Source organism: Haemaphysalis longicornis, unplaced genomic scaffold (assembly GCF_048455015.1).
Source record: "Haemaphysalis longicornis isolate Haplotype H1 unplaced genomic scaffold, Haemaphysalis longicornis Haplotype H1 scaffold_5, whole genome shotgun sequence".
Classification (NCBI taxonomy): Eukaryota; Metazoa; Arthropoda; class Arachnida; order Ixodida; family Ixodidae; genus Haemaphysalis; species Haemaphysalis longicornis.
In genome coordinates this window covers 11,627,578-11,648,438 of record NW_027526385.1, presented here as the reverse complement: position 1 = coordinate 11,648,438, position 20,861 = coordinate 11,627,578, and the positions used below count along the sequence as shown (strand labels likewise).

At 47.1% G+C, this 20,861-nt stretch overlaps 2 protein-coding genes across 3 annotated transcripts; one reads left to right on the top strand and one right to left on the bottom strand.

Moving 5' to 3' along the window:
* Positions 1 to 465: 465 nt before the first annotated feature.
* LOC144137875 (glutathione S-transferase kappa 1-like) lies at positions 466 to 7,540 on the top strand. The gene has a single exon (XM_077669889.1). The coding sequence runs from the start codon at positions 710 to 712 to the stop codon at positions 1,385 to 1,387; it is 678 nt and encodes a 225-aa protein (XP_077526015.1). The 5' UTR covers positions 466 to 709; the 3' UTR covers positions 1,388 to 7,540.
* Positions 7,254 to 20,485, bottom strand: Kdelr (ER lumen protein-retaining receptor). Of its 2 annotated transcripts, XM_077669887.1 has the most exons (5): positions 20,320 to 20,485; positions 14,087 to 14,346; positions 12,126 to 12,206; positions 10,668 to 10,920; positions 7,254 to 8,825 (listed from the first exon to the last, which is right to left on the bottom strand). In XM_077669887.1, the coding sequence occupies exons 1-5, from the start codon at positions 20,408 to 20,410 to the stop codon at positions 8,791 to 8,793; spliced, it is 720 nt and encodes a 239-aa protein (XP_077526013.1). In that variant the 5' UTR covers positions 20,411 to 20,485; the 3' UTR covers positions 7,254 to 8,790. The 2 variants fall into 2 exon arrangements, with proteins under 2 accessions (XP_077526013.1, XP_077526014.1); XM_077669888.1 differs by lacking the exon at positions 12,126 to 12,206 and having other exon boundaries at positions 20,320 to 20,484.
* Between the last annotated feature and the right edge of the window lie 376 nt (positions 20,486 to 20,861).

Genomic DNA, 20,861 nt, shown 5'->3' with positions numbered 1-20,861 from the left:
ACTTGTTCTGGGAATTGGAAAATGTGCTACCTTAGGAAACGCACATTATTGGGAGGCAGTTCAAGCGCATATTTTGTATGCGTTGGTGAGCACGTGATATTGAAAGCGTTTTGTTGAATCCTCGACCCTCTGTCAAAAGGGTACCTCAAGCGCATGACTACGCGAGATACTGGCACATTTAGCACAGGTTGTCGTCGCAAGAATTCGCCCTCCTGATAAAGTTGTACCAGAAGCTTCACACATGTCAAGTGGGCTGTTTTTAACCATTGAGTAATCTAATATTGCGCGTTCACGAAGTTCTTTAAGCTACGTGGAGGGTATCAACATTAAAAACTGTTTTTGTTCGTGACTGATGAACGTTTTTCGACAACCTCACCGCTAAAGAACTGACCATCCTCCCAGAATGCACAGCGGCAGCGGTGGCGTCACGGTGGCGTCGTGCAACATGCAACTGTTATTGTTTACATCTTTCCTCTATGTTTACAAATGTGTGTGCACGTGGCGTGAACCACAACACCAGTTGTAAAAACGGAGTAAACAAAATAAAATACGTTTTAAAGCAGCCTGCTACCGCCAATATAAAGCCGGAAGTTTAAAGCAAACTTCGTAGCCTTGTGTTTGTCGGCGGAGAACGCTTGTTGACCACTCGAACGACGACCTTGAGAGCTTGAGACGCGGATCCGGCTATCGAGCAGAGTGCACGGTGACCATGGCTGCCGGACGCATCACCGTTGATTTCTTTTACGATGTCGTCTCTCCCTACTCGTACCTCGCGTTCGAAACACTGCTCCGCTACCGAACCCCGTGGAACCTGGACGTCAGGCTGAAGCCCTTCTTCCTGGGCGGCGTCATGAAGGAGACGAACAACCGGCCGCCCGGTCTGGTTCCAAACAAGGCAGCCTACATGGCGACTGACCTGCGCCGCCTTTCCGGCTACTTCGGCGTGTCTATCGAGCCCCCGAGCTACTTCCTCGAGTTCATCATGACCAAGTCGACGATCAAGCCGCAGCGGTTCCTGGTGGCCCTCGGCATGAAGCACCCCAAGTACGTCGAGGAGGCGTCCAGGGGATTCTGGAAGCGCTTCTACGAGGACAACAAGGAGATCGCCTCGGAAGACGACATCGCGGAAGTCGGCCGCAAGATCGGAATGACAGACGACGTACTGAAGGAAGCGCTCGCCATGATCACGGAGGAATCCGTCAAGCAAGCTCTCCTAGACAACACGAAGCGGGCGGTGGAAGAGTACGGGGCCTTCGGCGCGCCGACCATAGTCGCGCACGTCGACGGGAAGCCCCACATGTTCTTCGGCAGTGACAGGTTCGAGCTCATGGCCCACGTCATGGGAAAGAAGTGGCTCGGTCCGAAACCTGCGGAAGCCAAGCTGTGATATAGTGATACGTGCTCGCCAAGCCGGGGGACTTCGTTATCGTGCACTTTTCTTTAATCAGCTTTGGTTTTTAGGGAAGTGATATATGCTATTTGTATCCTGTTTAGATTTTGAAGTGTGTATATATCAGGGCGCAACTTTTGTATCTGTTGGCACTGCCCCGATAAGCTTTTTTGTAGTGGTAGAGCTCTGGATAGAGCCCTCACATTTGCTCAAATGTAAGCATCTGTGGCACACGATATGGTTGAGGATGAATCCAAGCTGATAGCATAGATATTTTTACCAAGGTATTTTTCAGGATAGTATTCCGAGCAATATTTGTCTCGCTAAACGGAATCTTTCTTGCATTTTGTATGTTCATGTTATATTGTTGGAATATGTTTTGGGTCCACTGTGTGTACTGATTTCTTAGGTTACTCAATACCAACGAACAAATGGTCAAGGTATCACGTAGGACTAGAATAATGTGTGAGGAACAGCTATGGGTACAACTATAGTTTTTCACGTAGACCTAGTGTAGATAAGATAAGGCTACAACTTCACTTTGCATACAGAACTCACAAATGCAAAACAGCTGTGATGTTCAGAACTGTGCATATGTAATAACTCGCAAGTGCCTACTCCTTTCTTTTTTCATATGCCCGGAGCCAACTGCTATTATACGACTACAGCTACTTAGGATAACTTGCATTACTACGGCATCTTCATAGCATCAACAGTGATCACATTAAACTGGTTTATACCAATTACTTGGCATGTGAGAGTTTTAAGGCTTTCTGGACAATATAACTATCTGCTTATTTTGCTTCATGACGCTGCACCCTCTTTTTTTTAGCAGCGAAGCTGTTTAGCAAAGCGTTATTTTTCATGTCCGCCGTTAAAAAGCCAAGCATAATTGGCCGAAAAAAAAAAAAAACTCCAGCGTTCGCCGTAATTGTAGCAATCTTGCTTGGAATGAGAAAGAGACGTCATAGCGTTCGCCCATTCAAGATGTCCAATGATTGTCACTTCCAAAAAAATATGTAGGAACCTCACACCTAAAGGAACAATAATTGAGTAAAGGTCATTGCGGCAGCCAAGAAGAAGCAAATCGGCTGCATTTGTGGACTGAAACCGTTCTGGTGGTAGAGAAGCTTCCGTGCAGCTTCTCTACCTTCAAGTCTTGCGCGTTAGTGTGAGCGCCCTTCATTTTTTTGTAAACATGAAATTTGCATGTAAAATTTTTCACACGTAGCCTCACTAAAGTGCGGTTCAAACGGGTGCATGACACAATGTTTGTAATTACATATACCATAATTTGTGGACTATCATCCAAAGCTGGTGCATAGTCCACAAAGGTCAATTTTCGGTGCAAATACTTTCGTCCGATTGTCTGCGCCAGTGTGATCTTAAAAATAACACCAACAGTGAGATTCCGGTTGGGCCTTGGAGTTCGCGGTGAGCAACATTGAAATAAAAATTGAGTGTAGTCCACATTTCATAGTCCGTGAAATACGCTAGGTCTGGAAGAGTTTCTGGGCAACGCAGTGTGTCGCTTCTAGCAGCAATAATTTTTTTACGTAGTTGCTGCTGTCGTACCACCATTGACAGCAGTCAAAGACAAGTGGACAAGCGTGATTACATACCTGTGCTTTACTCACGGAGCACCTCTCAACAACTTTCCTGCAAGGTTTTTCCTTTTAGAGCGGAATGCCTTGTGTTAAATGTTGAGTGGTTCTTCCCCGTGTGTCCACCCAGCTCTACATTATTACGTGCTTATATTATAGTTTCCCATAGCATTGCTCCAAGAAGGGGACCAAAGTTTCTCCATTGATACTGATTGCACTTTGTAAGGGATGAGAAAAGCATTGTAGTTGCTATTTGTTGTATGTTTATTTGGCACAGATAGAGGCATTTCCCCCCCCAAACTGCAGAGGGACGCAGTGGCTCGGTGGCTAAGGCGTTGTCGGAGGTTTGATTCCCGGCTGCACGGCCTGCTTTTGAGATGAAGGCGAAAAGCAAGAACGCCACTATGTCGAGATTTTGGCACTGTTAAAGATCTTGTGATAGTCAAAATTAGTCCAGAGCTGCCTGTTACGGTGAGCCTCATAGCCCAGCGCATAAAATCCCATATGAATTTGAATTGCAGTGGTGGCTGGACAATTGTTACCCACAGTTTCAGTTATGTTACTAGACTGGAGAGAACTACTAATTCATCGCAAGAATTGTGGCAAATCAGTAACCTCCTTGATTCAATTTTGAATTTTACCTGCAATTCAAATTCTTGCCTTCATGCTGTGCTTCACTGCACTGCTTTAGTGAAGCACAAAGACACCTTGCTTATGTTAAGGGCGGGGTCTGATGATGCATTTTTAGCCAAGTCACAGTGAAACGTGAAAACGAAAAGGATGTTGCAAGCATTCTGTCACTGCTTCCTGCTTACACCTGGTCTAAAGTGTTTTTCAATTTGGAACATCACACCTTAAAACTGACATGGATACCCGGGCAGAAAGGCTAAACGGGGCCTAAAATGTCTTCCGCAGTAGCCTTGCGCTATGTAGTTCGTTTTTCTGGTGCAGATTTTATGTTTTTCCTACATAATTGAAGTACAGCTGAACCCCTTTATAAGAGACACGTACTAGGGAGCAGTTTCTGTCTATTATACGAGATGTCTCTTATGAGCAGGGAACCATGTTTTCACTTACTAATCAGACCCTAGTTCAATGTGGGCACTGTATGACTAAAATAACCCATGTTGACTAAAATAACAGCATGTTGCAAAAGATTCATGATAATTTATGTTTGGCCCCCAGAATTTATGAAACAGTTCTGAATCTCTGTTTGCTTCATGACTGTATTTACAATGTTTTTTACAACCAATTCTACAAGCTTTCTTTCTTTTCACTGTTTGTGGAAGATGAATCGTAGATGTTGAGTCCTGCAAGCGTAATGAATAGCCAGAGCGCACAGCTTCTTCCGCTGTGGGCTCAGGCTATTCATTACGCTTGCAGGACTCAACATCTGCGATGCTTCTTGATTGGGAGCTACGCGAGTGGGAGAGCCCGCATGTGCGGTCGCGCTCCAATGGATGGCAGTAAGCTTCAACCACTCCTGTACGTTGAATTTCCATTGGCAGGGCTTCTCATTGTCATTTCATAGCTGACTGAACCACTGTGTGTTTGCTGAGGTTATAATAAATAGCGACTGCAGGCGTCTGTTGTCCACCTGTGTTTCCACAATGGAAGCAACTGCAATTGGTGACTGGTGGCACTGCATCTGGAGTTAAAATGTCTGTTACAAGCGAGATTATTGATTAAAGTTCAACGATGATTTGTCCCTTATAACCAACTGTCTTCTATATAAAAGAGGTCAATTTAATGGGAAAGATAGGGCAGCCAACCATGTGGGTGAAAAGTGCCTCTTATGCCCATTTGTCACTTACATCCGTGTCTCTTACAACGAGGTTCAACTGTACTCTGCTACAACTGTCCACTTAGCTTGCTTACGAACATGTAAATCTTGAGCGTGCGGCTCCAGATTTACAAAACCGAACTTGAGGAAAAAAATTGTGCATACTCCTTCCATCTTAATGAAGCAAGTGGCCAGCAGTTCGACATTTGTCGAGCTCAGTGAAAAGGAGTTCAATCTCGGGCTGTTGTCTTTTAATTCACTACACATATTGGCACAAATATCGAGGCTTGACCAGAGGTGTTGCGAAGAAGCATCTCCTCCCAACGATATCACTCTGGAATGTTGTACACCTTGTCTTTGTGCATGGCTAGCATGTTAGATGCAGCAGCTAACATTTACTCTGCTGTTATTCTGCCCGTTTGCTTCAGAAACACACACATCCAAGTCAAAGAGCCACAACGCATTTACCAAGATCACCTTAGTCACTGAGCGATTGTCATGCCGGGGTTACGTGATCACTTTGCATTCTGAAGCCCCATTGTTTGAATCCCACCCAGGGCCAAATACAGTTTTACTTCCAACTTGATCACCCAACTTGGTTTACAGGAAATTTGGCTGCAATTCGACCATTCTTTCACGTTTTTTATTCTTCGAGCTATTGGCCATTTTCTGTGCCTATTCCTTGCTAGGGATGCCGGATTTCCGACGTATTGAGGTAAATAATGCTTTCGCATGAATATTGAGATTCCAGGTTCTCGAAGGAATTGTAGCAAAGGACCGTGGTGTGGACCCCGTATCCGTAAGATAGATTTTGTCTTGTTGATGACAGCCTTAAAGGAGTGCTGACACGAAGATTTCATGTTCTATTTTTATTGTTTTTATTGATGCTTAATGGCCTGCCGAACCCGAAACAGCACCTAAAAGTATGCACAGCCCTCACTGAAATTGCGTCCAGCCGATCACCAAACCTTCAAAGGCTCAAATGGCAAACGGAGAATGAACCCTTGCTCGCACACTAAGTAAACACACCTACGAATGTATGGTTTATCAGATAACAGGGTATAATACTATTGCACTCCTTTTCCATGATCAACGCTTGTATTGTCTTATCTAGGACCATTCCTGTTTCGCGATTTTCAGGCAACCGTTTTGACGCAATTGAAGCCTGGTTTCACGCGCGTGCCATGTGCCCAGAGATTTTACCAGAGCTTTTGGTCATCCAACCGGTCTAAGGGGGAATGCATTAGTTTTTTGACACAAAACCATTGGTCCAACTAAGAAAGCGTTCGCTGTTAAACAACTTCAGTAATGCCGTTTTGTAAACCACACAACCCTTTCCTCTCCGATCCTCCGTCGTGCCTTTCGCCTTTTAACGTGCCGGAATGCGGATTAACTTTGTGCCAAAATATAAGCAGCGCATAAAATTTCTCTGGGCGCTGAAGTCTGCTTATGAGCTTTGCAGGCGAAAGTCTGGCGTACTATTGTGACGAGCATCTTTCAAATACATGTGCACCTGCGAACACAGCAGCGATGCCATCCCTATCTCACCTTGCTATCATTACTGTCCATCACTAATGAATCTTTTGGTAATCACTAGTAATCTCGTGCATGACTGGCAGTTCGCTTCTGGCTTTCCTCAGGTTTTCGTACCATTTGTGTAAATACCAGAGTCTTTCCAGGTCACCTTACAGTGCGAGACAAGGCTTTTGCCTTAACATTGCTGTACAGCATTGCCCATTGCCATAGAGAGTCCAAAAAGAATTAAAGGATGCACTTTTTTGTCACAAAAGGGAAGACTGAACTGCCACTAAAAAAAAAAAAAAAAAATCGTAGCCCCTTTCATCTAGTGAGAATGATGGTTGAAAAACAAAGCTTTCTCTGCATGAAATAAAATGGGCATTTGCGATTTGATTTGTTTGTATGTTCAAGTAGCTTAGAGCAAATCTAAACTGCTTCGACCATGTTGGAATGATGCAATCGGATTGTGTCCGATTGCATGTCCCTCGTGCATGTCTGCTTCACAGCACGAGGGACCTTGGTTCGATTCCGACCACAGGAAGTTTTTTTTTTAACGGCAAAGCCCTTTTGGACCTCGAGATGTACGTGCCGTTGTCTGTAGTTGTCTGTGCGCACAGCAGTGCCATCTATCGAGAGCGGCGCACACTGTACTACCATCCGCGCACCATCTGGGGAGAGCGCCGTAAACTGCACTAGCAAAGAGCGCAAATTTCAAAGGGTACAAAACGCAAAAACAAAGCACAAACCCTAAACTGTCACAAAACTTCCATCCCTGTGCTTCGCACCCTCGGCATCGTTCACAGAGTAGAGATGTGCTTTTGTCCTCTCGCTTCGTCGTCATCGTGCACCCCTCCCATTGTGTAAAGTTGGCTTTCCTGCAATGTGTTTTGGTTAACGCACTGCTATCAGCGAGACCAAGAAAGTTCACTTTAAAAGAAAATGCTACAAAGCCAGCAGATCCAAAACGGATAAACCGAGTTTTATTTGCACCAAGAGCGCCGTTCCTCCAAACCCATACTGAAGACACGTGGCAGGGTTTTTTGGGATGCTGTACAACAAACGTGGCACCACGGGGGGCAGATGGTAGTCGCGGCAGCGGCTCTAATCTTTGGTGCCGGTTCTGCCACTTCTTCCTGTCACCATTCGATGCACCGCCCCCCACAGTCGCGGCACTGATGTCACTACGTCCACTCGCTCGGCCCAGGGGCAAACCACCAATGCGCGACACAAACGAACTCGCCGAAAGAAATGTTATGACGCAGGCTGCACTAAGACAGGCATTTTATACATGCTATAAGGGCTACTGTACATTCCAGCATCTCGACGACGCATTCTTGTTTATCAACAACATTTTTGCAACAACTCGCCTAAAAAAAAAAAGGAGACATTGCAACCTCGTCCCCTCCCACGAGTCCCTTGACAAGTTTCGAATGATTTAAAAAAGGTCCCTTTTTCATGACTTGTAACGAAAGCGTGCAACGGCAAGCCAATTTTTCGAGTGCAACAATCAAAAAGTCCCGTCACAAAAACAAGGCCGGCTGCGAGAGACGCGCACATACGCTAAACTGCCGAGCCATGCGCAATCTCTCTGCCACCAATTCTTCTTATGCCCACGATCCGACGGCCTTGGCTCCTTAGAGGACACACATCTTTACATTCGAGAAAAAAATGCAGGAACAGAAAACCGCCACGCAAACGAGAGGAACACACATCTTCATCCAGTCTGTACACAGGGTTGCCCACCAACCACCCAAAACCAAGTCAATCCAATCCATTCACTCGAGAAGAAAAAAAAAAAAAAAAGGGCATGAAACAATGTCACACTGCTAGGATAATAACCACACAGAAGATTTTGCAATGACAACCGTTACACATGTACCGATGTGGGCGGGATCTGCAGGCCGCAAACTGGGTGGCAGCGTTGCAGCGAGATTTTGCCGTCGGCAAGCCTCGATGGTGGACTAGCGAACCACTTGAGAGCCGGTGCAGCTAATGCCCGCGAAAGCAGAGGGTGTGTGAGAACGCCACAACATTCGCGCGGTTTTGATAAAATAACCGCCAGCTTGCAAAAAACCCCCCGCATCGTGGCAAAGCTGCCGATACAGCGCTGACCCAACGAGAGCTGCCCGCAAACCCCGCCGAAGGAGCGCCAAACTTTCTGCAAAATTTGGCTTTATATAAAACAGAGCTGGTGTGAATCAGTCCTTATGAGGCAGAGGGAGAAAAAAAAAAAAAAAAAAAAAAGCAGGTCACAGCACACTAGAGGGAAAAAAACAACAACAACAAAGCCAGAACAGTGAAACAGCGGCAGGGACCAGGAACTACCCAAACCAGCTGTTGCTGGAAACTGCCAGGGGAGGTTCTCTTGTCAGCCACGTTTTCTTCTGGTGCAGGCAACAAGGAGTCCTCCGGTGCAGTCGGCAGAATTTGGAGCAGCTCAGCGGAGTTTTAAACGGCAGAGAGAGAGAGAGAGAGGGGGAGAAAGTCCGGTTGGATTAGGCTGGAAGCTTTAGCGCCTTTCCCTTGATTACTGAAACGAGAATAAAAAAAATGGGGGGGGGGGGAGAGAGGGAAAGGTTGCTGTCAGTATCCACGACATCAAAAACAACACACAAGATAATAAACCCTGCATCAATAAAACTGCGCTACACAGCCTCCTTGCACTAAGGTTATACTGTGTTTACTCGCACAATGATCGCACTCATATAATGCCGTCAAAGTTCGATTTTTTTATTTCCCGCGCTATGTACCCACCCTGAAATAGCCGCAGCAATATGTCGTATTTGTGCCAAGTCTAGCCAATGACGGCCGTACGCACCTCTCTTCTTCCCTTTCAAACACAATACGGCTACGTTATTGTGACAGTCTCACCGATGTTAGCAATATCGGCGATCACGCATTCAGTATCGATGAGGAATAAACTCTCACTAAATGCACATAACGTACTCACAAGACAAAGACGAAAAAGCACTCAGGTTGCTGCGTGGGCAGCCATGTCTGTTTTGACGTCCCTCACTGTCACAGTGGCAGCCACTTATTGGTCGAAGTGATGTCACCTCGCAGCAAACTTACTCCGGCCCGTTCCGCAATTCACGACAACGCTGCATTTTTCGTCACTTTGCACAGCGACTGGTGGCGTGTGCGGAGTTTTTATTATGTTTTTGGTTTTTTTTTTTTTTATGTTCGCGACACATATCGTAAAAATATTGACCTGCAACTTGCTCGTGTTTTCTGTGCTCAAGCATGTTTCGCGAAAAATTTACCCCACGTAATGAATGCACCCTTAAATTTGCACCGAATTTTTTGGAAAAAAAGTGCGATCATTATGTGAGTAAATACGGTAATGAGCACAGCTCATTCCCTGCCAATCCAAAAATGCCAAGAAATCAGCCAGCCTTTCCACATGCCCCCTTGATATCTACAGCACTGCTCCTGAATACCTCTGGCCACAGGCTATTACCCATGCAAGCACTCAAGAAAAGATCGAAATTGTGCATGGCAAAGGTGCTGCTTTATCTAAAGCAGCTCCAACACGATGGGTATAGAAATCAGCTAGGTCAATGGTAGCGGCACCAAAATACGTGCCGTTACATAATGAATGGAGGCCACAGCAGTGTCTAACCCCAAAGGCTTGCAACGTAGCAACTGCACCTTTAACCTCTCAACAGACACAAGACGACAAGCGGGGCCCACCCCAGGTGCTCGGACAGTAAGGATAACCTTTCATAATCACCATCGTCTCGTCCCACGCTCCTCCAGCTGCTCGTGTCTTGCGACGCCCGAGTCTGTTCCCTCTAAATTTTCCTACTTCATCCCTCCATCGAGTCAATGGCCTTCCTCTACGTCTCCCGATTTAGACACTCGGTGACCCAGATGGTCCACTGGTTGTCAGTTATGCGCGTGGCCACAGTACACATCTTCCGCCCAAGTCTGTTCTCCTTCACAAGAAAGTTTACACTTCCCGTGACACACCACCTTTTTTGAAGACACGTTCTTGATTTGAACATTGTGCAAAATCAACACGCACTCCTCCTTGCTTAGCTTACATGGCCTAACCTCATTTTGCTCCTTAAAACTCTGCCTTGCCACTATAGCAAGGTACATGCAGGCAGGCAGGGCAGTCAGTATCAAGACCAATTTTTTCCGCCGTGCATGTTTGTTACCTATACTAGCTGGTAACCCAAGTTTACAGCTGGTCAGGTAGCGGGACAGAGCCAGCTTCTCGAGAAAACAGGGAAAATTTGGGGACGTTGTTGGGGAGAAAACGGGATGCTGGAGAGAAAACTGGGGAAAGTTGCTGGGGAAAAGGGGAAAGCTGTCAGGGGAGACGGGCCAGCGAAAACTCTGGCGCTGCGCCTTGGGGCCCGCTCACCTCTCGTGACGTAGAGGTAGAAGAAGTCGCAGTAGAGGATGGTCTGCACCAGGCCGGCCACGATGGCGATGAGGTCGTAGAACTGCTCGGTGTAGTAGCGGTAGACCCAGTTGAGCAGGTACAGGGCCCGGTAGGAGCCCAGGCAGAAGAGGTAGTGCGACGTGATGGTCTCCGCCTCGCCCGTCTTGGACACCAGGAACAGCTGCGGCAGGATGGCCACCGCCTCCAGGTAGATGGACAGCGTCCACAGCACCTGCACCACGGGGGTGGGCGGCAGCAGCCAAGTCTTTGGGAACCCCCCGCACACTGTCGAGGCGTGCGCACGGCAGCCGCTCGAAGGAAGCAGGAAGAAGAAAAGCTTTTGCAGGAATGCGAACCAGGCCATGCCTTACCACCGATGTCCTTGGCGCAAGCATTTCCCAAAGGCCTCTGCGTGTACATGCATCCCTCAAGGTGCCCAAACATTCAGACCTGTGTCCGACTACGGCGTCCCTGTCAGTCGTACATACGGTGTTCCACTTCTACAAGTTCATTGACAAGATAACCCTGGCACCCCTCAGAGTTATCCTCAGCAAGGGGGCTCAACTTTCACTGCAATACCCTACGTCCAATGTCATCCTAACTTGAACATCCAAGAAGCAGTAGGCCACTGTCAGCAACACCATCACATTCAACCGATAAGTGTAAAACATGCACACCATTGGGCTAATGCACGAACTGCAGTGTTTACACCCGGCGTCAAAAGTTTCAGGGACATGAATTCGAAAATCAAAGACAATTTCCCTGCTGCCTGGTGGCTAAGCTCCTGGTATGAGTATGGTAATGGCGCTACGAAGTGCGATGCATCGCCTAGGAAGACAAATTAAGTGGTTAGCCATCACACAGCAGAGAAATTGATTTTGATGTTCAAAATCATGTCCCGGAAACTTCTGACACCGGGTGTACCTTCAAGGCACACTGGCTTTCAAGACGCAATTTTACGGCCGAAAGTCCCCGGCTCTCAACACAGCACCAAGACCTGAAAGCCAGTGTATCTAAGCAAGACACACACCAAACAATACCACACTTGCACGCAGACAACAAGGCCCCCGAAATAATGCACAGAGGAAGAGAGTGCCCCCCACAGTGCGACAGTAATGCAGCAGGCCCGACCCGGCGGCAAATAAGGCTGGCCACGCAATGCAAGCTTCAGCAATATCCCTCAATCGTGAAGAACAGGCGTCAGCGGTCGTGAACCCTAACTGCATGCATTAGGTCAGTGCATGGTGGTACCATTCGCTAGAGGCTAGCACCCTGTGGCCTTGCGCTAAGGGGACAAAAGTTTCCAGGCCAATTAGAGCCAACACCACGACCGCCACCAGTTCTGTGCGCACACCAACCAACCCTTCTGGGACTTGACCATGCCAAATGGTGGTGGTAAGAGAGAGACAGAGAGAGAACTGTTTCGGTCATGTCTACCTCGAGGGGGTCCCTGAACACCAGGGTGGCGTGAGAGTACACCAGATGCAGAAAGCCAGCCTCTTGGCCGCCGGATCGTGCCTGTGTAGGCAGAACACAGGGGGGGCCCCTTCAAGAACAGTTTGCGGGGACGCTCCCATCATCATTAAAAAAAAATCACCATCATCATCACACCACCAACTCCAGGCACCCTAACCTATTCAGACTACGGACCTCTTTCAATAATTATTGTCACCCCCCCAGAGGAATCATCGTCATGGGTATAGATTCACCCCCCCAACCTTGCCATATAGTGAGAAATTAAAAACAAAAAAAAAAAAAAAAAAAAACTCCGCTGAACACATTGCTCATGTCTCTCTACAAGCTTGCTTCCCATCAAAACGCACTGCCCAAAGTGCTACTCACCCAGACTGAGTTGGAATGGGACAAACTGAGCACATAGAGGCTGAACTGTGCTGTCATTAAAGAACACACACAAAACACGACACGCGGACAGTTGCCCAAACGCTGTAAAAACAGGGCGCAATCCGGAAATGAAAACAGAGGAAAAAAAAAAACACGTTTCGGTTTTTAGTTTGAGTACGAAGTGCGTTCGAGTACGTGCGCTCTTGAGCAGGTGCTTTAAGGTTGATTGAATGGACCTTTCCCCACAAGCGATCTGCGCATGCTTGGGCTGCCGGCCCGCCATTCTTGGAAGTAGCCCCTGGCGAAACAAAGGGGTGCCCCCTCAGCTTTCTGCTTGGGGAGCGGCTATGCTTCCTAGGGCAGCATGTTTTTATTTCCTTTTTTCAGTTTGTGCACACAAAAAAGGCTGCGTGGAGCGGGCATTCTCGCCTTTCACCTAGCACACTTGAGGACGTGCTGCTTCTGAGGTCATATTCAGTGCCGTAAGATGTGTCTGAAGAAGTGCTTCAGTTTTTGTGCGCAGTTGTGAGTGCTCTTTAACCACTTTAACTTTTACGAGAAATCAGTAAACATCGCTTTTTGTTTTTCTTTTTAATTTTTTTTCTCATTTTTTTTTCGCGCAAACATGAACCGTTACGAACCGTTATATTTTTCGTTCCGGAACTAAAACAAAACGGAACTTTTCTCTATGGAACGAAACAAAAAACGAAACGAAAAACATTTGGTTCCGACACTCTGGTCAAAAGCAAGCCCCGTGCAAACATTGGCCCTTGAGCGGTATTGCTGTGCCACCTATGAAGGCAAACAACAAACCAAGCTAACAAAAGGGCTGTCTGTTACTTTGTGGTAGCCCCGTCAACATAGCTTTCGTTTTAGGTACATGCCCTGAATATGTCATAGCTGGATCACGAAACAGGGGTAGATGCAGGGGGAGAATCAAAATTTTAGCTCAAATTGTTTCTTTCTCACTGAACAAAGCATCGCTTGCTGCTGGACAAGTGCTTGGGGCACTACAAAACACCAAATCTTTTGAATGAAACAAACTTCTATTCTGTAGCGCAAGGACTATATAACCTTTAAGAATAAAAAGCTCGCATACGTGTCCAGGTTGTACGTTTCACAACCACAGAAGGTGAAAAGGGGGAACCGGATATCTTAAAGTTCAAATCTTGGGGTGTTTAACGTGGCTAATCTACAGCTGGCGATGAGGCGCGCCGTAGTGGAGGCCCTCTGGATTAATTTTGACCACCTGGGGATCTTTTAACATGCACCGGAATCTCCACCCACAGCCAGGATCAAAGCAGCTTCCTTGGGCACAGCAGCACAACGCCTTAGCCACTGTGGCAGGTAAAACCCTTGGTTATTAACAATCACGAAACGCACACGCAGCGGTGCAATCTATTTCCCACTCTTCCAACTGCCTCCTGAAAAGGGTCTACAGAGCGCGATCTGGCTCTCCTCGACCCAAAATGGCCGCCACAGGCTCAATGGCCCCACTGGGTGGCTGCTCACAATGAGAGAGAGGGGAAAGAACAGCGTGGGAACCAGTACGGCACCTCGAGCGGGGTGAACTCGTGGTTGACGAGCAGCGCGAGCAGCGTGACGGGCACCAGGAGGAACTCGATGCGGAAGGTGTCATGGTTGCGGTCGTTGGTGGCCTTGAACTTGACGTACATCAGGTACAGGGTGCCGTACGAGGTGGCCAGGAACACCACCTTCATGATGCTGTTGTAGGGCGACACAAACGTCGTCACCAGGTCCAGGTAGCGCGCCGTGTACGTGATCGAGAACAGGATCTGGCTCTTGCCCGAGATGCCTGCGCCGCGGGAGGGAGGACGTGTTGTCAAGCATGTGCAGCTGTCGGTGACGTTTAGGAGACGAACCAAAGCTTTTTTTTTTTCCAATTTTTACTGGGCTACGTACACCAGCACTTCTAATGCTCCACAACTGTATTTCACTCCCTCTTAGCTTGATTGTGACACTTCAATTATGACACAGCCTTCAAGACTAAACTAGCGACATTAACCGTCACTACACGCTTGTACACGCGAGAGGGATGCATCGGAACCCGGTGCCCCCTCAAACGTAAGCCATTTATGTAATGCAAACACACGACGTATCATCAAAGTAACATCAACAAAGTGTCACCAAATCCAATGCACAAAGATGATTTCGTGTATTGCCAAAATGCAAAAGCAGTGGCCAAGACCCCATCGAGATTCAGTGTCGCTCAAGATAAAGACAACCATGCCATTCCTACAACACTGCGAGTAACTTGTGCAAAGCACACTGTACAAAAATGACGTCTTGCTGCAGCCACTAAAACAATGCAGATGGCAGTGATGAAAATGTAATATGGGGGAAAAAAAACAAAAAAACAGAGCATACACTGCTTTGCTGAATTTCCTGTTACTCTTTCCCACACTCAAAACCAAAACCTCCTGTGCTGTTCATGCAATCTGTACTGGGGGCTCCCTATCCATTAGACTCTTGCATCCAGTCACAGATGACACTAGCAATCAAGACTTAAGCAAGCCCAGCTCCATTAAATGCACTACCAAAGTAGTTTCCAACATCATTTCAGTTCTGAATCCATTCCATACTGAGAGCAAGAATTTGAGCCTGCAAGGGCCGTGGACTGATACACGAGTTTCGAGCCCGTGCGAGTTCAAAATGAGTTCCGAGCCTGAATGAATTTGTAGTACACGAGTCCATTGTGCAGACCCAGTCCTCTTGAGTGAGACTGTCTTCCACTGGCTTGTGAGCCTCAGTTTCAGCCAGCTTAGACCTGTTTGACAGTTTGAGCGAAAGATGATTTCCAGAAAAAAATGTGAGTGGGTTTTAATGAGCAGCTTCGCCCTTGCCGAGGCACGCTGACGAGATGTCTTAAGCATTGGAAGCACTCTGTAATGCTCTAGGGGCAGCAGGCGATGAGGTCTGCTGCTGCCACGTTACGGGCTCGCCGAGCTTATAGCTTCCAGAGTTCGACGCATCACGCTGACATGGCCAGACAACTTTCAACGCGGTTCTGTCTCACAGCGGCACCTACAACTCTTCGCGGACTACACTGGGCAGCTTTAGTTTTCACGACCACTCACAGCACGCGGGCCGCGCAACCAAGTTAACGAGGACTAAACTTTTTTTCCACAGTCTTCACAATGACTGCGATCAGAGCAAAGCTAATGCAGCGATTCCGGGCCAACCATTATGCTGCGGTGAAGAATGGCAGGAAACACGAAACCTGTAGAGCGCAGATGTCGCCCCAACGTGGCCTTCTGCACTTCCTGTACAGCCCTTACAAAGACTGCAGGCGGACCGAATTGACAAAACATTCACTCTGGAGCCATGCTCGGGTAAACTTAAGAATGACAACGGAAGTTGCCGCTCTGCCTCATCACCACAGCCGGGCTGTTCTTCCACATGGGGAAAAGAGTGTACCACTGCGAGTATTTCGAACACGACATAAGTCGTTTCCGTGATTTTTCAGTTTAATCTTCTTATAAACTACTGCAGCGACAACAGACAAACTAAGCGAGAAAAAGCAGACGATGTCATGCACTGAATCCAATATCATTTCAAAGCACGTGCGCACAATCTGCGTCCACCGCTTCAGCGGAGTGATATAGTACATAAGCTTGTACCTGAGTGTAGTCTTTGTGCAGCCACATGGATTAAAGCAGCTTACACTTGCGCCCACAGTGTTGTAAACAGACCACGAGAAGTGATGATATATATACGATTGTAGGGTTTAACACAACGACGCGTCGCAGGCGATGAGGCACGCCTTAGTGGAGGGCCCCGGATTATTTTGACCACCTGGGGATCTTTAACAGGTGCCGAAATCTCGTACACACGGGCGTTTTCGCTTCTCACCTCCACCAGAAAAGCGACTGCCGCGACGGGGAATCGAACCAGAGATGTGAAGTCCTTGCTCTCTGCACGCAAAGCTCTAACAAGAGAGACGTAGAGACGTATCGCTGCATGGCACGTGGTTCAAGCATGCACACAACCATTCAGCCTTTGAGGAAGTGACCCCACAAAAAGGATGCCTGGTCACAGCCAAGACGTTTCCCAGCCAACAAATGAATCTCCAGCAAACCAATCTCAAACCATCATCACGGGAGATGAACTCAACAATGACAGAGAAGAAGGGAAAAACACCCCATAGCAGGTCGAGGCAGTCTGCCACAAGCCCAAGACTTGACGATTTCAGAGAACAAGTGCATCAACAACAACACAACAATAAAAAAGGAGCTTGTTGCTGAAGCACGCAAGCAGCGAGTATCATAAAACAGCTGCAAATGTCTCCTGCCGTGACAAAAGTCCCGTTGAAAGGCTAAACATAAAGAAGATAACAAAAAAATCAGCTATAAAGTAAAAAGGAGGAGATGGTTACGAGCCAGAGCTGTCCCGGGGCCTACGAGAGGGGCTACAGGTTAATTTAGACCACCTGGGTTATCCCTTGACAAGCACACTGCAATCGTTGACATCAGAAACACAACTGCCATGGCTAGGATCGAACTCACGCCCTCCTTGGGCTCAGCAGCACCACGGCAGGTACGGGCAGCCAATCACGGTATTCGATGAAACAGGACATTCAATGAAGCTATCACGCCGCATCATAGCCGCACCGTTTCGGGCAACATTTGGCCCACGCAAGGTGTCGCTCTATTCTGACATTTTTCATAAAGAAAAAATTGTGCAAACTGCATTTTTGTCCCTTCAAGTTTGGAAGCGGTTGTGCAAAGTGCCCTGCACAATTAGATCGCGAAGGAAAGTTTAACATCCACCTAAATGCAGCCATACAGCTACAAAGGAAAGCTGTATAGCTTTCCTCTGTAGCCGTATGGCTGCATTTAGGTGGATATCAAACTTTCCTTTGCAGAAACTTACTCCAACTTGGGGATTTCCCCTAAATCTGGCCGATTAACAATTAGATCACATTAACTGTCCGACGCAGAGAAAACAAAAAGCTGTCAGCAGACATCTGCAGCATTGCTATCAGCCAATATGAATGGAATGGTATAAAAAAAAAAGAAGAAGAAGAAGACAGAGGGGGAACAATAGACACGAACACGCACAGCCTGAAGCAATTTGTCAGCAAGTTTTGGGACTACAAAAGGCAACTTGGCAATGCAATGATGGCAAGTACAATCATGAAAAAAGAAAGAAAAAAGAGTATGTAATGTTTAATTAGGGATGAGAGGTCAATAGAATTATTACAGAAGGGAAACCCAGCAGTTTAGAATGCTAAGAAGTACAATCATGAAAAAAGAAAGAAAAAAGAGTATGTAATGTTTAATTAGGGATGAGAGGTCAATAGAATTATTACAGAAGGGAAACCCAGCAGTTTAGAATGCTAAGTAGTTTGACCTATACCACAAGACACATCTACGTGATCTTTTTAGGATTTCATTACAGCCTACGTCTGTCAATACCTCACTACTGCCCTTTCCAAAGAGGATTTCAGAATTAAAAAAGTAGAAAAGAATAAAAAAGGCTGCGAATTAGCGCCATGTCTTCACCTCTGTTAATTAAGCTATAAACTGACAACTACAGCTTCTTCTTCTGGGACATGGATCTTGTGAAGGATTTGGCACAAAGAAAGGCCAGAGAATTATTTACTGTGTCGCGAAAATGAGATCCTGCATACTAAGCTGACATTTAGCCTATAAAAGGAGTTCTGAAAGAGCCGGGCCACGTGTTATCTTAGCCAACCCACATTTTTCCCTTTGCATATGGAATTCTCAAGCATATGGCCACTTACTGCACAATCAGCAGTTTATACGTAGCTTTAATACGCCAAACCTACACCTTGGGCTATGGAATGCTACGTAGTGGCGGGTTCCCCCAGATTTAATTTTTTACCACCTGGGGAGCTTTAACGTGCGCAAAAATCTCGATACACAAGCGTTTTCACTTTTTGCCTCCATCTAGAAAGCAGCAGCTCGAACTAGCCTGGTCCTTTGCCCACTAGAACTTGACTCAAAATTTGTCAGCCCTAAATAGTTCCTTAACACTCCTGCTGTATAATTCAATTAGTAAAAGCTGTTCTGAACACAAGGTTGGTCTAGTTGCCCATTTTGTACGCATTACTCGTCACGTGACCAGATGCCTGCCTGTTAAAATGCATCTGATGTCAGACTTGCTGAGAAGGTGCCGATTGAATCAAAATTGTTTTTATACATTTGGGTAGTCTTGCATTCCGAAGCTGCAGCTAGGCTCATGACGTAGTGGAGGATCTCAACACATGTGTTTTTGCCTTAACCAGGAAAACGATTCAGTCGAACGCAAGTTTACACACTCAACTGTACAGTAGCTATAGGCATGAAATGCAGCTCATTCAAAATGACATCGCGCACAGTCTCTCTGGCTCTTGTCCACACGGGCAGTTGCACAACAAATGACACCCGTGCAAGCTACATGTGCAAGTGTTGCACCAAATGTAGGAGATCTGTTGCATGGACAGAGCTGCCCAGCAGAAGGCGGTCAATTAAAATGCTGCGGGGATTTACCTAGGTTCCGTTCAAGAGCCTTCGCTTCAAGTTTTGAAGCCTCCGAAACCCCTACGGCACCTCCGTGAGCACACAAAACAGTTGGGACGACAAGGACCTCGAAGAAACAACCCGTGTATACAGCTTCCAGTTTTAACTGCTCTACATGTTCAAATGCGTGACGGTGAGAGAGTGACCGGTGAAATTATTCAAAAACTTCTGGGGCATCCCCCCTTTGGCCACTCCTCGAGCACAGCGCGCAAAAGGGCAGCCCAGATATGCAGAATTCATCGGACGTTGCTCGCGCGTTGCCGTTTTTCTACAATCACAGCGCGGGGAATACAATTAACGAGTTAGATGATAATTGAAGGGGGACATTCCTGCTCAACCATTCCGTTTTCCTGCTCAGCAAACGACGCTTTTCCGTGACGGATAAGACACGCTAAAACAAGATAGAAACGATAGGGCGATAAGCACCACGCTCGGATCTGCCGGGCAACGGAACGAGTCACTCTCTACTGCGAGCGAGAGGACGACGTCGCGCGTCTCGAGGAAATAATAAGCGTGTCAAAGCAGATGTGTTTATCCGTAAAATAAAGAAAACATAAAACAGGAGGGGAAACCCGTGGTCCGCTGCAGATGCGTAGCTCGCGGAAGACCGGGGCGACCGTACGGGAATTTAAACGGAAGACTTACGAGAGGCAGTCGGGGGGGCAAATGCCACGCCGCCGCACTGAAGCTCTACAAAGTGGGAACAAACAATACAACTAAAGAATGAGAAGTTCAGAACGCGAGGCTGAATTCACGTAAAGAGAAGCGGACGCGATGGAGATAAAACGAACCTCCCTCGACTGAAAAATCAGGACCACTGCGGTTGGGGTGTCAGCGCCCGCACACCGCCAACCGGGAAACATCTTCGCTGCTTTGGACAGTTCACTGACCGACCCGCACGCGAAAGTTAACCCCGCAGACGCACCGGTTGTTCGTTAGCTCGTCGAAGAGGCTCGCGGGCCGAAATGCGAAAGCGATGGGTTCGGACGTGTAGACACCCCAACTTTTATACGATACCGCGCAGGTTAAACTTGAAAAACCACAATGGGAGTGAACTAAACCGCTCGAAAGCAACGTTTCGCCGTAACTTCTGCACAGAATAGTTGTCAACGTGTGCATGAAAGAAGTAAGGCAGTGAAGGGTGCTAGCAACATGCTTATGCTGACGACGATATGCTCTCGCACGACAGCGCACGCCTTTGGGCGAGCTGAAACTGCCCACCCGGAGATGCCCCCGGTGCTTACCCGAACAGGACCGTGTCCGCCATATCTTGAGCAAGAGGATGATTATGGCCAGGAGATGGGATAAGTCACCTGCTAAGCGAAATATATTCATCGTCACACGCTTTCTGCCTGGGAACGCGTCGCTCTCAGCCGGCAAATATGGCGGCGCTGCAACTGACGTGGCTTGGCAACACACCCTTAAGAGGGCGCTAAATTAAAGCGAGTTTTCGGGCTCCTTTCTGTTTCGCAAATTAGATTTGCGACAGCCACGAGCAGTTTGAAGATGGCGAAACAAAATTATTATTCTAGGCAGTGTAAATGTTTGATGATTAAGCGTCTACGCAAATACAGCTGGCGTAAAAAAAAATAAAGATGGCGACGCTCTTTAAAAAAGTGGCCAATCAGCGATCGGAACGCGTCGTCTGCTTCTTATGTTTAGTGGTTTTGTTGGAAATTGACTGTTTATTTAACAATATTGAGAAAGTAAATATGCTCCTTTCATGAAAATATCTACATTGTGTTGCTAGTAGCAAAACGCGCGATAAAGATGACCTCAGAGAGCC